Source organism: Hordeum vulgare, chromosome 3H (assembly GCF_904849725.1).
Source record: "Hordeum vulgare subsp. vulgare chromosome 3H, MorexV3_pseudomolecules_assembly, whole genome shotgun sequence".
Classification (NCBI taxonomy): Eukaryota; Viridiplantae; Streptophyta; class Magnoliopsida; order Poales; family Poaceae; genus Hordeum; species Hordeum vulgare.
In genome coordinates, this window is record NC_058520.1 from 390233755 (window position 1) to 390248531 (window position 14777).

The 14777-nt window shown below is 50.3% G+C and overlaps 1 protein-coding gene across 2 annotated transcripts; it reads right to left on the minus strand.

The window, feature by feature from the left end:
- Positions 1-6197: 6197 nt before the first annotated feature.
- LOC123443950 (carbonic anhydrase, chloroplastic) lies at positions 6198-13082 on the minus strand. 2 transcript variants are annotated; one of them, XM_045120526.1, is made up of 8 exons: positions 12562-13082; positions 9789-9850; positions 9626-9674; positions 7413-7529; positions 7261-7314; positions 6963-7048; positions 6770-6875; positions 6198-6615 (listed from the first exon to the last, which is right to left on the minus strand). In XM_045120526.1, the coding sequence occupies exons 1-8, from the start codon at positions 12727-12729 to the stop codon at positions 6481-6483; spliced, it is 777 nt and encodes a 258-aa protein (XP_044976461.1). In that variant the 5' UTR covers positions 12730-13082; the 3' UTR covers positions 6198-6480. The 2 variants fall into 2 exon arrangements, with proteins under 2 accessions (XP_044976461.1, XP_044976459.1); XM_045120524.1 differs by lacking the exon at positions 12562-13082 and adding an exon at positions 10193-10418.
- Between the last annotated feature and the right edge of the window lie 1695 nt (positions 13083-14777).

Below are 14777 nucleotides of genomic sequence, written 5' to 3' on the forward strand. Positions count from 1 at the left end.
CATGCTCTATTTTGTGCCAGCCACTAGTATTTTTCATGTCATTTTTCCGTAATGTTAGAATTTTAGTATTTTATGTTGATCTTATGGGATAATTGTTTTCTACATTAAAGGTACATCATTTAAACTTTCATGTGAGAGTTTGACCCATTTTAATGTTAATTAACTTTTTTAGGACATAAAATTTATTTCTAGATATTTAATGGAGATAAATCCACTTAAAGACTTAAATATAGCAAACACACATCACAGATTTGACCTAGTATATAAAGGCAAGCCTCGGGTGGGCCAACTACAAGCCATCGAGCCATTGGTAGCGAAACAACACCCTTGTACTCAAGATCTTGACATCTAAGCAAACACAAGGAGGAGTAGGCTTTTACCTTAGTAGAGGGGTCGAACCTGGGTAAACTCGCTTCTCTTGTTCCAGATCAACCCCATCCAAGGTTTCTCCTAGCCGCCATGGCCTCGCAACTAAGTTCTCCTATGAGGACACTTGTCGTGACATCCCCATGATAGAGGGCCCAACGCGTCATGGCAGACGTGGTTAAGGCGGTGGCGCAGCAGGGGAAAGGGAACAACTTTGGCGCGCCTAAGCCCCCTTCCTTCCTGGGATCACTGACAATTGTCTGTTGTTTCCTCGTATACTGCTTCCATTTCTTATAAAAGAAGGGGCACAGTGTGCCGTTGAACAGCATGGGGAGAGACACACTGTTGTGTTTCCGTCGCGGCGAATGCGACACACTGTTGTGTCTCTGCCGCATGGGTAGAGAAGTAGGGGCTTAGAAGTTCAAGTAACGAGGTTCGTGCGGGGCAGGACCTGAGAACATTTCCTCGCGCAGGTGGGGCGTACCAGTAATGCTACACATACATAGGTTTACAGGAGTCTTACAGGTAGGTGGATTTTAATTGGATATTAAGGGGGGTGAGGACCCCACCCCCTTGAAAATCAAGGGGGGGAGGTTAGTTAGAAAGAAAAAATTCTAGTTAGCGTGTAACCCTTTGTAAGTGTTTGTATGTTTAGCATTTTTGGGGCGTACTGCTGTGACTCTACCGCGGGGGACAAAAGCAAGGGGTTGTCAGTCTAGGGAAAGTGGTTAGTGCGGGATAGGACCCCATAACATTTCCATCGCGGATGGCGCGACATATTCCGGTGACCATGTTTGGACCTCGGTTGTCACAAGAGCGAAGAATGAACAAACCCCCATAATCCTTCCGCATTGGAGAGGTCTCATAAGAGTGATTTTAAGGATTCGGCGCACATGCGGTCGGCTGATTCCCTGCCACCCACGTGGGTGCTAGTGGCTAAGCTGGCCTTTGCATCGAGACCGGCACCACGGTTCAGGAGGGGACACTCGACAAAGCGGGCTCCCCCCCTCGCGGGCGTCACCCTCCTCTGGCGGCTCGGGGGGAAACTCTAAATCCATCGACGCCACCCTCCCCTTGCCGCCGCCTGAGGGGCTCATTGGCGAAGTCTGGTCGGCTTCAGGGATGATGGGGCAAAGTTTTCTTCTACCGGTGCGACGGCTTCCTGAGGCATGACCTCGTTTGTAAGGTGGCGGTCAGATCTCGGGTTGGTTTCAGCCAAGACCGACATGGTGGCGGGGATGCTAGTCGTCGGCGCGTGGATCGTCCATGAAGGCTTGGTGCTGCAACCTTGCTCGGGGGAAATAAGCGACAGAACAAGGTTGTGGTGGTGGCTGCTGCAGGTCGGCCAGATCCGAGCCCGTCCGGGCCGGAGGAGGACGCGCAGGTGGTGGCGCGTGCTGGTGGAGGTTGGAGGCGACGCTCATGTGTCGCGCCTCCGGTGGGTGAGTTGCGGCGGATGCGGACAGGGCCGGCCAGATCTAGGCCTTTCCTGGCTCGTGGCTTGTCGAGAGGTGGTACAGAATGCGGCGCGTGGTGCGGATGTCGATGCTTTGTCGTGCTCCGGCCTGGACGTGAGGAGGGGCATCTCGAGATCAGCTAGTGGGTGCGTCCAGGAGTTGTCCACGACGTAGGTATGCCATTTCTTTGGACGAAAGTCCTACTCTTGGCCGGTGATGACAACACCTTTGGGTGTTGTTGTTGTTTCCTTGTTGAAGGCCTCATCAAGGAGACTTTGCACCTCTCTCATCTTCGAGTTCGGTCTCCGGGTGAAAATATAGACCTGCATTGTTGGATCGGCGATGACGGCGTCTTTCACGTCGTTTCTTTGTTGAAAGCATCTCTATGGAGATTTGACCTCTTAGATGGGAGCACATGCTCTGTGGTAAAGTGCCCAGTTTGGAGTTGGCGGTGGCAGGGTGGCGATAGGGTCCGTGGCGGCGCGTCCATTGGGGGCTGACTGTTGGCAGACAGTGTATGGTCATTGGAGCACTCTTGGCATGCAATCAACGCCAAACAATTCATGTTGGTTGTCCTCTTGATACCAGAGCAGCACATGTCTGCTCCTCTACTGATATGTCTTCTCTTCGGTGTCGACGAAGTTGTTGAACATGCTTGTGGCTGCCTTGATCGATGCGACAGCTTGGTGCATTTGTGTGATGTTACAGCGAAGTCGAAGTGGTCTGGCCGTGAGCGCGGTTGGTGATGTACGATGACACTGCTTGTATTGCTTATGTTCCTGTTGTTTATTTGGTTTCTTGGCGCTTTTGTATGCTATGTAGTGCTTTAGAGCATCTCTAATAGAGCCCTCAAACCCTTAAAAATAACCGTTTTTTACAGTTTTCATCGGAAAAACGGCGTAGACTAGAACACTTAAACCCGTAAAAAAAATTAGAGGTCCAACCCTCAAACCCCTTCCCAGCCTCTAGAAGTGAGGGTTGGGAGGGAAAACTGCCCCCAACCGGCACTCCACTTCCCACCTCGCGCGGGAGGCAGTTGGTTCCCCCGCGCGCGAGGGAGTCGCCTCGGCCGCCGCCACCCCGCCTACCCCTGTGCTCCGGCCGCCGCCCCGCGCTCCCTCCGCTCCCCGGTCGTCGCCTCGCCGCCCCTCCGCGCCCCGACCGCCGCCTTCCTTGCCCTGCCGCCCTCCGCATCTCGGCCGCCGCCCCCGCGCCCCGGCCGCCGCCCCGCCACCCCTCCGCGCACCGGCCGCTGCCCCGCCGCCCCTCCGCGCCCCGCCGCCCTCCGCATCTCGGCCGCCGCCCACCGCGCCCAGCCGCCGCCCCGTCGGCCCACCGCGCCCCGGCCGCGTCCCCGCCCCGCCCCGGACGCCGCCCGCCCGCGCCCCGCCTCGGCCGGCCGTCCCCACCCTGCCCCGGTGAGGTTTTTTTTTACATTTTAAGTTTTTAATTTTTGCTTCATTCGCACTAATTGTAGCCACTTGGTATGTAGATGGACTCGTTGTCAGATTCGTCGGATTGGTCGTCATCTGACGATTCGGACATTGACGAGTTGTTGCAAGACGACGACGTCGAGATGATGAGCTTCCTCGTCGACGTGCAAGGTTTGCCATAGTTCGGGATCCATCTCGGTTTTGGGACAAAAAAACCTTGATGAACATCATGAAATGTTGTGTGATTCTACACAACATGATCCTAGAGGATGAGAGAGGGTTAAATCTCCCTTGTTTCTATGACAATGTTGGTACCCGTGTGCAACCGTAAAGAAACCCTTCTCGCATACAAGCTTTTCTTGAAGCACATCGTGAGATTGAGGATGGAACCGCTCATGGTCGGTTCCGGGATGATCTAGTAGAGCACCACTGGCATTTGGATGGGCGGCGCATTGGCGCATGATGTATCTTTGTTTTACTTATCTATGTCCTATTTGATTCGAACAATTGTTGTAGTTTGCTCAAACATTGTTGTAATGATTTGAATGATTATTGTTTTATTCGGTGTTGTAATAATAACTAGAATGATTATTGTTTTATGTCAAATGTGATTGAATTTGTGATATGTCATATGATGAAATGTGATGAAATGTGTGATATATGAAATGACAGTTTTAAGGGTTGGGGTTGGGGCAAAGACTAGAACCCTCAAACCCAACCCTTATAAAGACTAGAACCCTCAAACCCAACCCTTATCCAACCCTTATAACGGAATATTCGATTATAAGGGTTGGGTTTGAGGGTTCTAGTCTTTGCCCCTGTTTTTCAACCCTTAAAAGTATCAAAAATGGTCAATTCTCAATCCTTAAAACTGGTTTTAGATTTAAGGGTTTGAGGGTTCTACTAGAGATGCTCTTAGACCTAGTTTAGCTAGGTGTGGTGTGTCCTTTGTACAGGTTTTCGTCCAATTTTTCTTTAACAAACCAAGCAGTTTTAGCCATTGGCTTCTTCTTCTACAATGGAATATTATAAGCTCTCGTGCTAACTTTCAGAAACACACAAAGCGGGCTGCTTCACCAGGGGCCACACGTTGACCGCCCCGGAGCAGCCTGAGTGGTCCTTTGGGGAGGACCGGATGTGAGTGTCATGCGCTTGCGCCTCCCCCGCTTGCTCGAGAGCCGAGGGTGATGCATGCGAGTTTATTTCAAGTAACTCCTGCATTACTCATCCCAAACGGCCAACACGGGGTGCAGTATCTCCCAAACTATGTAGCGAAGGTCGTCATGTCCCGTTCTTCTCGTCGCTGCTCAGAAAACACACGCACACTTGCACCTTGCCATTAGGCTTTAGTACGATCATGGGGCCGATAGCACCACCGTGGCTCGAAGAAAAACCCACCCCCCCCCCCCCCCGGTGCAGGCCAGACCGCTATCTCTAAAGGATTCTCGACCGCCGCATGGGGATCCATGCGGTTTTTCGGAAAGAGGCCCATAGCCGACACCGCCATGGCCGCCGCTTTTCACATTGAAAATACAGTCCTGGCGCAAGGCGCCATCCCCACCCCGCGAGAATGCCAGGGTGGAAATGGCGTCGCCGGTTGCTTGCCCATCAGAGCAGCATGGTCTCGGTGGCACGCTGTGAAGTCTGTGCCCCGATCGTTTTTTGGGTCATGAGATGTTTGAGACATCCACGACGCCGTCACCATGACCGTGACACAGAGTGAAGAAATCCAACGTCAAAGTTACTGCGGACCAAGGGGGACGGATACGCCTGAGTCCCTTACCTGGCGCGTCAAATGCCGATGTGTAAGAACCCGACATTGGGTTGTCTGCTAAAACCCTTTGAGAGTTCGTCGAGTGACTGAACGCGTCTAGCGTCCTAAGTCATGGACGATCGGAAAGAGGAGAAAGAGGAGTAGAACACGTGGGAGAACCCAGGTTCAGACCATCGTGTTGGGGTAATACTCTACTCCTATTCTGTTTTATTATTTCACTGGTAGTTGGCTACAATGCGTGTCTTTTGTTCTGGATGAACCTCACGTCTTGCGAGGCCACGACCTCCCCTATTTGTACATCTTCTTGAGGGCCCTTGTGTGGATCATCATTGGTTGAATATAACATATAATAGACTAGCTTAGCTCGTACCGGGGCGACATGGTCTCTTGTGGCATACGCAGCCATGATGGCTCCCGGAACAGCGTATTGTACCACATATATTCAGTTGCTTCCTTCCTCGTACATAGTGGGTATCGTCAAGGTACACCCCTCTAGCTGCGTGCAGAGCAGGCGAATCTTCGGGAGCCATTGTTGATGACCATCTCAATAGAGCCCATGCGCCTTGGGTAACCTCGAGGCATTCTCCACGGCTGGTGGCGCAGACAGTACTTGAAAGGAAATAAGAGGTGTTCCATAAGATGGGGTGTTCCATAAGAAACCTTCCCGAAGATGACATGTTCCATAAGAAACCTTTCTCATGCTTCTGGAAGGCGTATGAGCAGTTTTAGCATGCTTCCTCTTACCTCCTGTTTTCACGTAAAAATTAACAGTATATAATAGATTTGAACCATGAATTTCGTTAATTAATGGTCTGATTATTATCTCGCAGGTAAAAAAAAGGAATAAGAGGGAGTATGTTAAATTTTTCCTATTACAAGACCTCAAATCTTTTAGTCAATTTCGGTTCCTTTTAGCTATACACTCTTTTTTGGGTTGGGCAAACAGGTAAGCAGTGTAAGACAAACCTCAAATTAATGTTTTAAATAGCAGGCTATGCCAAATAGCGACGGCCTTCCAAATCAGCTATAGCGAGGCTATAGCCCGCTATTTCGCAAGTTTAACGGGCTATGCCACATAGCGGCATCTGTTCAAACAGTTATAGCCCCGCTATAGCTGGACTATAGCGGGCTATTTAAAACTTTGAAGACAGCTGATAGAAAGGGTAATAAAAAGGTAAACGGTTCATGAAAATATTATATTAAACTTATATATGATGTCTTTCGATCACAAGACGATCAAATTATGCATCACATAGCAGTACAATTCCTCGTCAGAAAATGGTGAAGAAAAAAAGGTTCTATTGCTTATGGCAAATTCACATCGGGCCATCCGGCATCCAGTACTGGACAATAACGGGTACGCACTCCCATGGCATTGCATTCACATCGATCGGACGATATCTTGATATATGTACGTTTGTATATGTCGGAGTTAACCGGTGGGGAAGATTTACTGCTCCCATGTTTCGAACTTGCCGGAGACGAAGTCGTAGTGGCCGCCGACGAGCTTGAGGGTTCCGTTGGTCACACCCTCCTTGACGAACGGGTAGGTCAAGAGGTTCTGGAGGGACACGTTGACGGCCTCCTGTGGGAAAGATTCAGAAATATCTCTTTGTCAGCGTACCAATCGTCAGTTAGACAATCCACATGCAGAACTGTGGAGCATACTACTATAGTAGGAGCAGTTGCTAATACTATACGAGCAAAGTATGAAATGGCAGATGGCCGACGGTGCGAACCTTCTCCAGGACGGTGCACTGGTCATCGAAAGGCATGGAGGCGCACTCAGTCTGCACCTTCTTCTTGGCCGGGAACCCGATCCTGACCCAGTCCTCAACGAAGTGGCTGACCAATCAAATAAGACGATCACAAACTGATCAGAGAGACGGTAGCGTAGTGGGAATACGATTTGAGCCGTTTTACTCTACTTACAAGGAGTCGTCTGCGCCATCCTTGAGCGAGAGCAGAGCCTTGATTCCACCGCAGCGGCTGTGGCCAATCACCACGATGACCTCAACCTGCAGCCATGTGTGGTACCAAATCAGGGCATGCTCTAAAAAACAGCCAGTGCCCATGTTCAGTTGTTCTTCTTACTAGAGCAGTAGTAATTGGAAGGAACTTTGTGACGATGAGATGACAGCAAAGCCCACTAGTGCAATAATGCACTCCTATTTTAGAGTGACAGCACTAGAGAAAGAAAGAAAGAAAGAGAGAGGGTGAGGGAGTTGACCTTGAGCGCGCAGACGGCGTATTCGATGGCCGATCCAACACCGGCGTACTTGTTCTGTATAGTTGACAAGAGCGCGGGAAAAGAAAAAAAAACGTCAATAATGCGGCTCGGCGATGAAAAAGGGAGCGAGGAAGAGGGAAACGGGACGGGACCTTGCAGTAGGCCGGGACCATGTTGGCGATGTTGCGGATGGTGAAGGCCTCACCGGGCTCAAGGCCCAGGGTGACCGACGGGCACACACGCGAGTCGGCGCACGCGAACACCATGTACTGCATGCACACCCAATCACACCAATTCAGTCAGTCAATCAATCATCAACCAAGAAAGAAAAGATGCTCCACTACGTACACTAAGCAAGCACTCGTGTAGCCGTAATCCACCTTTTTAGTTTAGAGCATTTCACAGTGGTTAGTGATAAGCAGATGCGTTGTTCAGCGCATAAACAAATAAGCAGCTGTGCTGATAACCGCGATAGGCGGTGTAGGCGTTTCCTTCTGACACACACAGCTTTGCAGCTAAAGGCTGCCACTTTTGACCTGTCTCCACTGCACTTTTTATCCAAGGAGAGAGAGAGAGAGAGAGAACATAGTAGTAGCATGCAGATGCAGTGCAGAGGGGCTAGGGAAAGAGATTACTATGTGTTGGCCGGAAGGAACCGGAGACGTACGGTACAGGGGACAGAAAGGCGAGCAAAGCAAGTAGGAGTAGCGCGAAGGTTCCGTGGCACGGGACCATGGATAGCCTACTGGCACAGGCTTCTCCTCCAAACCAAAACCAAATTACCGAAATAAGCACTTGATTATGACGCGTGACAGTAGACCCGACGACAGGCTCGATTACGGGCCATGCATTTTTTGCGAGTTATCAAGACAGGACCACCGGCGGTTTCTGCAACAAATGAAGACAGGCCCACACACGCTGCGCAACTTTCTCCTCCGATGGCGACACGCCGGAAGTACGTACTGTAAAGATCTTTTCTTCCTTGCAGTAGCAGCACCAGCACTACCGTCCCATGGGCTGTGGCATGGATGGATGGTCAGCTGCAGGATTACTGTCTCCCTGTAAAGTAGCCTCGGGCCTAAACCGATCTCTCAAGTATACCAGCCAGATTAAGGTAAGCATATGCCAATCTCAAAAAGAGTACCGCCAAACATATGTATACGCAAGACTCTGTCCAAACACATTAATTTGTGATGGGTGCTCCACCCGTTGATAGCTCCTGGTATCGGTAGGGCCTGCCTAATCATGTACTCGTAGCTACGCAGACCGGCAGCGCCATGGCCATAAGATGCTGGCTACAGCTAGCTATGCCCTGTTCAGGTAGAGGTATTTCTTCTCTGCTTTCAATAATATCCCAAGGAACAAGGCTTGCTGTTCACGGTTCTTTGTGTGTGTGGGGTCTGACGCGGCCGGTGCCATGCCAAGATGATGAAGCTTCCATATAAATGGGCATCATCAAAAGATGTACTACTACATGTTCAACTCCGATAGTGCGGGCTGACGGCTATTTTCATTTCCAAAGAGAAGAAAAAAAAAGAGGATGATAGCAAGCAGACGGCTGGGATCGAAATTCAACAGGGCCAAAAGAACCTCAACGACCTCTAATACTACTACCATTGCATTAGCAAGCACGCCAATCGATAATCTCAGCTGAGAGATGGGGAAAAAAATGATACTTAGTCGTACTTGTACTTGCAAGATTCCGGACGTCAAGTTATCCTAGGTGCTGCTGCCCCTCCTACACGAGAATAAAAGGGCAAAAAAAGAACCATATTCTAATACCACAAGACCACAAAGCGAGTGATAGGGACGGTGACATCTCAATAAGCCAAATCATATCATGGCATCGCACGGCACATGGGAGTCGTTACCGCAGCGCGATCCGATTTCCTGGATGTGCACGACAGGTGGGGGGTTTATTCGGAGGGAGATCCACAAGCGTACTGGTTTCAGCCTGAGATTGCCCCCTGCCCCGTCTCTGCTACGGTAGTACAGTAGTGGTTGTGTTAACACATAACCTAGTACTAGTAGTAGAGTATCAACTGGCCGGCAATGGCGACAAGCTGTCCCCTCTTACGGCCAGGCCATGACATCAGGACAAGCGGCAGTTTTCTTTCATCTGCTTTGACCGCAGCAGGAGGAAATGCTATGGGCACCCACAGGCCACAGCACAGAGTGTATTCCGGGTTATGCCCAGGATAATGTGAACGAACAGAGGGGCTTTCTTTTCTTCCGCTGCTGCGCCATGGCTACCAGAAGAAGTAATACTAGTGAGCGCCTGATGAGTCGATCCCCAAATCTACAGAGCAACTAGAGTAGAGTAGGGCAACATTTTATGGCAGAAGGAATGATGGGGGGTACATACCTTGGGCGCCTGGCCGGCCTTGAGCGGCTCGAAGAAATCGGGCTTCTTGCTGTCAGGGGAAGAGGAAACGGAGAGAGAATCGTCAGTTAAAACACAAGACTTAAATCGAACGAAAACATCATCGGTTTGACGCAGCAGGACAGGATTGGGGGTAACTGCTTACTCGTAGACCTCGGTCTTGAACTTCTCGAACCCGGTCTTGAGGCGCTCCACGGCGGCGTCCATCTGCAAAAGGGGAGGGAAGGATCAGCACCGAATCAGTTGCCGTCAAATTAACCCATTGACATGCATCATGCGAATTTCGAGGGAGAGAGCTGTGCCCACGGAGAGGGAGAGGGAGGGCGTGCGCAAACGAACAAAGGCGATTCAAAGGCGATGCAAGAGGATAACAAATGCTTTACAACAAAAAAGAAGAAGAAGAAGAAGAAAAGCTGAAAGGGCAAGCTGTGAACTGAATCGAAAGGGGGGCGGGCGGAGAAAAGGAAACGGAAAAAAGAAGAGATTGATGGATGGATGGAGCAGTTTGTGGGTGGTGTGTGGGGGAGAGGGGGGAGGAGGGAGACGGACCTTGTTGGAGGGTGGAGGAGGTGGTGGATGGTAGGTAGGCTTCTGGATGAGTGACGAGGAGGAAGAATCTATCGCTGCCGCTGCCGCTGCCGCTGCCGCTGCTGGTTTGTTGTTCTCCCCAGCGGGGGCGGGGGCGGGGGACTTCTTATAGCAGCAGGGGAGGCACAGGCAGCCGCTCATCTTCAACTATCGCGACTCTACTCTTTTGTTTTCTCTCCTCTCTTCTCTCTTCTCTCTTCTCTCCCCGGATGGATGGACGGACGGATTACTGGCAAACATGGCACGTGGAACGCGGTGAGTGGAAAGAAGAAGGCAACGAAAGAAGTTAGCAGCAAAGGAGGGGCTGGCTCTGTGGCCAAATGGCCGGTCACTATGGTCCTCTTTTCTCTTTTTCTAGTACTAGCATGTTTTGGTCAGATCATTAAACCCGTGAATTGAAGGTGGCCGGACCTGCTTATGTTTATCCTTTCCTTTTGTACTACTACTACTACTACTTTCTAATGTTATTATTTATGGAATCAAATATATATAAGATGGGTCGAGAGAAAGCTTACGAACAAAGGAACTGCTGCATGATGCAATTGCCACTAGGTCTAGGAACCGACAAAGTTCACAAGTCAAAGCATATCAGGATACCAGTACTACTCTACTCGTTTCTGCCAGCCAGCCAGCCAGCCATTCAACTGTGTGCTGCCTAGTACTAGTAGTAGTACTAGTCAGATCCCCAGAAGCGTTTGCCCAGGTGCATGGGGTGAAGGTGGGGGCTGGGGTAATCACCAGCTCCCAGATACAAGGACAATTGGCCCCTCTACTCCCAACGAACGTCTAAATCCAGATCCTGGGGCCGGAGGAAGGGCCACCTCTTCACGGGGACGTAGCATCTTCCTTTTCATAGACGAGGAAGGCGGAGCGGAAATGACGCCTCTATCCCGTACCAACTGCCGAGACCAACGCCTCCTGAATTATTGGAAGGAACCTATGCAACGTACCGCTCCCTCCCTCCCTCCCTACTCCTCAATCGACGACCAGGGGCAGGCATTTGCTCCCGAATCTCCTGAATTGACGACCGAACGGCAACGGCTTGCTCTTTTTTTTTTGAAGACAGACTGTAAATGCTTGCTATGACGGCGTTTCTGCTCTTTTTTTGACATGCATGATGTATTATGCCAAATAATACTTCAGCATGTTCTTTAGAATGTAAGATTAATACATTGGGACGACATATGTGTAGGATTCTTTCTTTGTTGATGGCATCTCGGCTGGAGGAGCTGCTACCACACATGGTTGAGGGTTGCAATCAGCTTCAAGCTCTGCATCACATCACTACGTGTAGCGTTGTGGCGTTGATGCCAACAAATTAAAAGACCAGGCGTCCTCTACCTATGGTTTACAAGTTTTTATGTACAATCTCCTACGTAAAAGTTTGGTGTTTCTGCACATTACTCTTTGTTTTCTTGAGACATTAGTAATCTAAATGAGGATTTGTTATAACCTTCGAGTGTAATAACTTGCATAGGTGGTGTTTGAAAACTCCAAAAAGAGGAAAATAGGAAGCTGACGCATTGGATGACCTAGTCGTTAGTATTTCGAATCAAAGTCAAACTACCCAACATCAAGCCAAAAGGATGGACATCATTCTCGAAGAACCAGGAGAGTAGGAACATAGAGTAGACCTAGCTTAATTGGCGTCGTTCAGTCTTAGCAATAATGCCCGATAGACTCCACCTTATCGCTTTAAGGAAAAGCAGCAACATATTTATGCACTAGTATAAACTTTCTCCTGTACACTTGAGACTTTGTGAAGTTATTTTCAATCCAGAGCACATTATTGTGTTTAATTAACATTATCGCTGGGCACCTCTTTGGAAAACCGTTCTTCCCGCGTATTCTATGCGGTTTGTTGACACTCATGTTGATGGTGGATGCAGGGAGGACTAAAGAAAACAATGCCTTTGTCTGTTGGAAGTTGGATCCATATACTATTCAATGATTGCTTTTGCAAAGTATAGGAGATCATGGGCAACATGCAAGCCCCATGTGCAGATCAAGCTGGTCAACTCAGCTGTGCAGTAATGCGTTTTGGTTCTTTGAGCGCGAAAATGAGGTGCATTTGGTTCAGCCATCGCAAGGCATTGTGGCTGGCATCCTCCCATATTCTGGGAAGAAGATCTAGGCATGTGGCGTGGATCAAAGGGACCCATGGCCCATGCCGTTCCCAAAACAGCAAAGGCACATGCCATGATGCCAAACTTATAGCCAAAGCTTAAGAAGGGCCGGATAGAGGACGGATATGCTAGCTATGCATGGTGCATGCAGTTGCCAAGGCGTGCGTAGTGTAGTGCAGGTGCAGGTGCAGGTGCAGTACGTACCAATGCAGGTGCGACGGGCGCGGCCTGGACGGGGGTGGTCCTGATGAGCTTGGGGCGGAAGGAGGCGGAGGAGGAGGGCGCGGGGGTGCCGAGGCTGGCGGCGATGGTGGAGGAGCGGGCACGGGGCGCGACGGTTGCGTAGCACCAGTTAGCCGCGGCGGTCGACATTGTCTGCAGATGGGCGGTGCCTGGCGCCCTCCTTATATATACGCGCGCAAGAAATAGTGCCGGGAGCGGCTGCGCGCGGAGGACCAAGCTAGCCAAGGACGGGTTGCGCGCGGCGGCGTGCGGCTCGGCGAGGCCGGTGGATCCCGGCCACTGGCGATGGGCGCCCTCATCCCCCCGGCGGGACACCGGATAGGCTCCCGATAACGCGACGCTCCATCGTGGCCAACGGTTCGCGCGGCACGGATCCTGGTCCACACGCGGGAGGATGGGGCCGGAAATTGAAGGGTTTGAATGCGTGGCGTTGGGGGACGTGGGATTACGGTCGAGAGATGGATGACGATATGGACATGCCGCTACCTGCTGCTATCCTCCGCCGCGTATCAGTCAACAATTATCAAAGGTTTTCTTGCTTGGGCCTGGGCCGACGGTGAGGTGTGGTCGCGATGAAGTGGGTCAAGTGTGTGATCAGGATGTGCTCAGAATAAGGTGTGATCAGGATGTGCTCGGTGAATCATTAGCTCGAGAGATAAGACCGGGAACCAGGATACACCTCGGTGAATCATTAGCTCTGGTAAACATCTTCTACGTCAGTAAGGCTTCGTTTGACATGGGTGGTTTTCCTGCCCCAAGGAGGTCGAGGATTGCAGGGAGACCGTTGATGCACGTTTATGTCATTGTCAGAACAAACCATACGAAATAAGATTGTCAAATTCAGATATCTTTTGAAGTGATTGCTTCAAGTATGACAGTGCAAGCTTTCATGTGCCCCTTATATTGCCCATGTCAAGCAAATGGACGGTTCTTCCACTTACAGTACATACAATCTATGGTACCAAGCTTCCCGGGAAAGCCTCTCTCGCATTGATCGTCAATAAATGGGTTGTATCTGTGGCATTTGAATCTCTTAAGTACTCCAGACCAAATACTGCTACCACAACCTTGTGGAACTTCTACAATGATGCAATTCATGAGGACTCACTCATGCAGACATACTCATAAACATGATAACCCGTGAATTACGTATGCAAGCATCCGAATAGCCACATTGCATTTGTGATAAAAGGAGACATCAACCTTTCCAAGGGCATCCTCTTTGCATCATACGCCATCACTCCCTCACGAATATGGTTGAACCCATGTCTTGCCATCCTGGAGCAGTGCCAAAAAAGCTTGGGGTTGAAGAGTGTGAACATGCACTCAAAGTAGACGGTGAAGAGTAGGCAATGGTCGCTTTCTCTTTTCCGATTCAACGCTGGAGCATGGCCCAAAATGGATCCTCTGAACCTCGGCCGCTGCCTAGCAATGTGCTCATTGATGAACAAAGTAGCAACAACAAAATCCTCACCGACGGACGAAGAATCGTCCGAATCACAAATGAAGTTGTTGAAAAAGAATTCATCCCCACTATCCATTGTACCTTGCGGGCAAAGCAACGAACACCTTGTGGGCGTTATGTGGTAGCAACCAGTGAAGAGCTCCACGCCCTCCCCGTACATGCAGGAGGCATGTGAAAGTAGAGGCGAGTGCGGTGAGCGGCGCTGGAGCACGAGGCTGGTGGAAGTGCAGTGGAGGTCGGTGCTGGCAACTGTAGCTGCCCTTGAACCAAAAGTGGAGAGAAGAGGCCACAAATGTCGGCAAGAATGTGCCTTCGGATGCGGCATTGAGGTGGGGGGAATGGGTACATGCGGGAGGAGGAATGGGCATCGTCCAAGCGACCAGAAGTGGGTGGCGGTAGGCCTGGGCGTTCGGTAGAAACCGAAAGTTCGGTTTCTACTGTTCGGTCTTTTTTGAAAATCGTTTTCTAATATTGCTGACCGAAAAGAGCACAAAAAGATTGAAAACCAAAAACTCGGTTAACCGAAAAATTCGGTTCGGTTTCAGTTTATACCGAAGAGAAACATCAATTGTTCTCACCACGTTTCGAGCATGTATTTTTCCTCTGGCAGCAAGCCTTCTTAAGTAGACGAACTCACTGCCTCATCTCGTGTAGCTAGGCGAGGTGGGACAAATCCAAATGCATGCGGAATGAATGAGCGAGCGGGCTTCAG

Excerpts from the sequence above, each read along its gene's own strand:
- LOC123443950 (XM_045120524.1), bottom strand. The coding sequence starts at position 10,372 with ATGAGCGGCTGCCTGTGCCTCCCCTGCTGCTATAAGAAGTCCCCCGCC. Across the intron at positions 7,315-7,412 it reads TGGTCCCGGCCTACTGCAAG|AACAAGTACGCCGGTGTTGG; the intron begins GTCCCGTCCCGT and ends TCAACTATACAG. Across the intron at positions 6,876-6,962 it reads GATGGCGCAGACGACTCCTT|CCACTTCGTTGAGGACTGGG; the intron begins GTAAGTAGAGTA and ends TTGATTGGTCAG.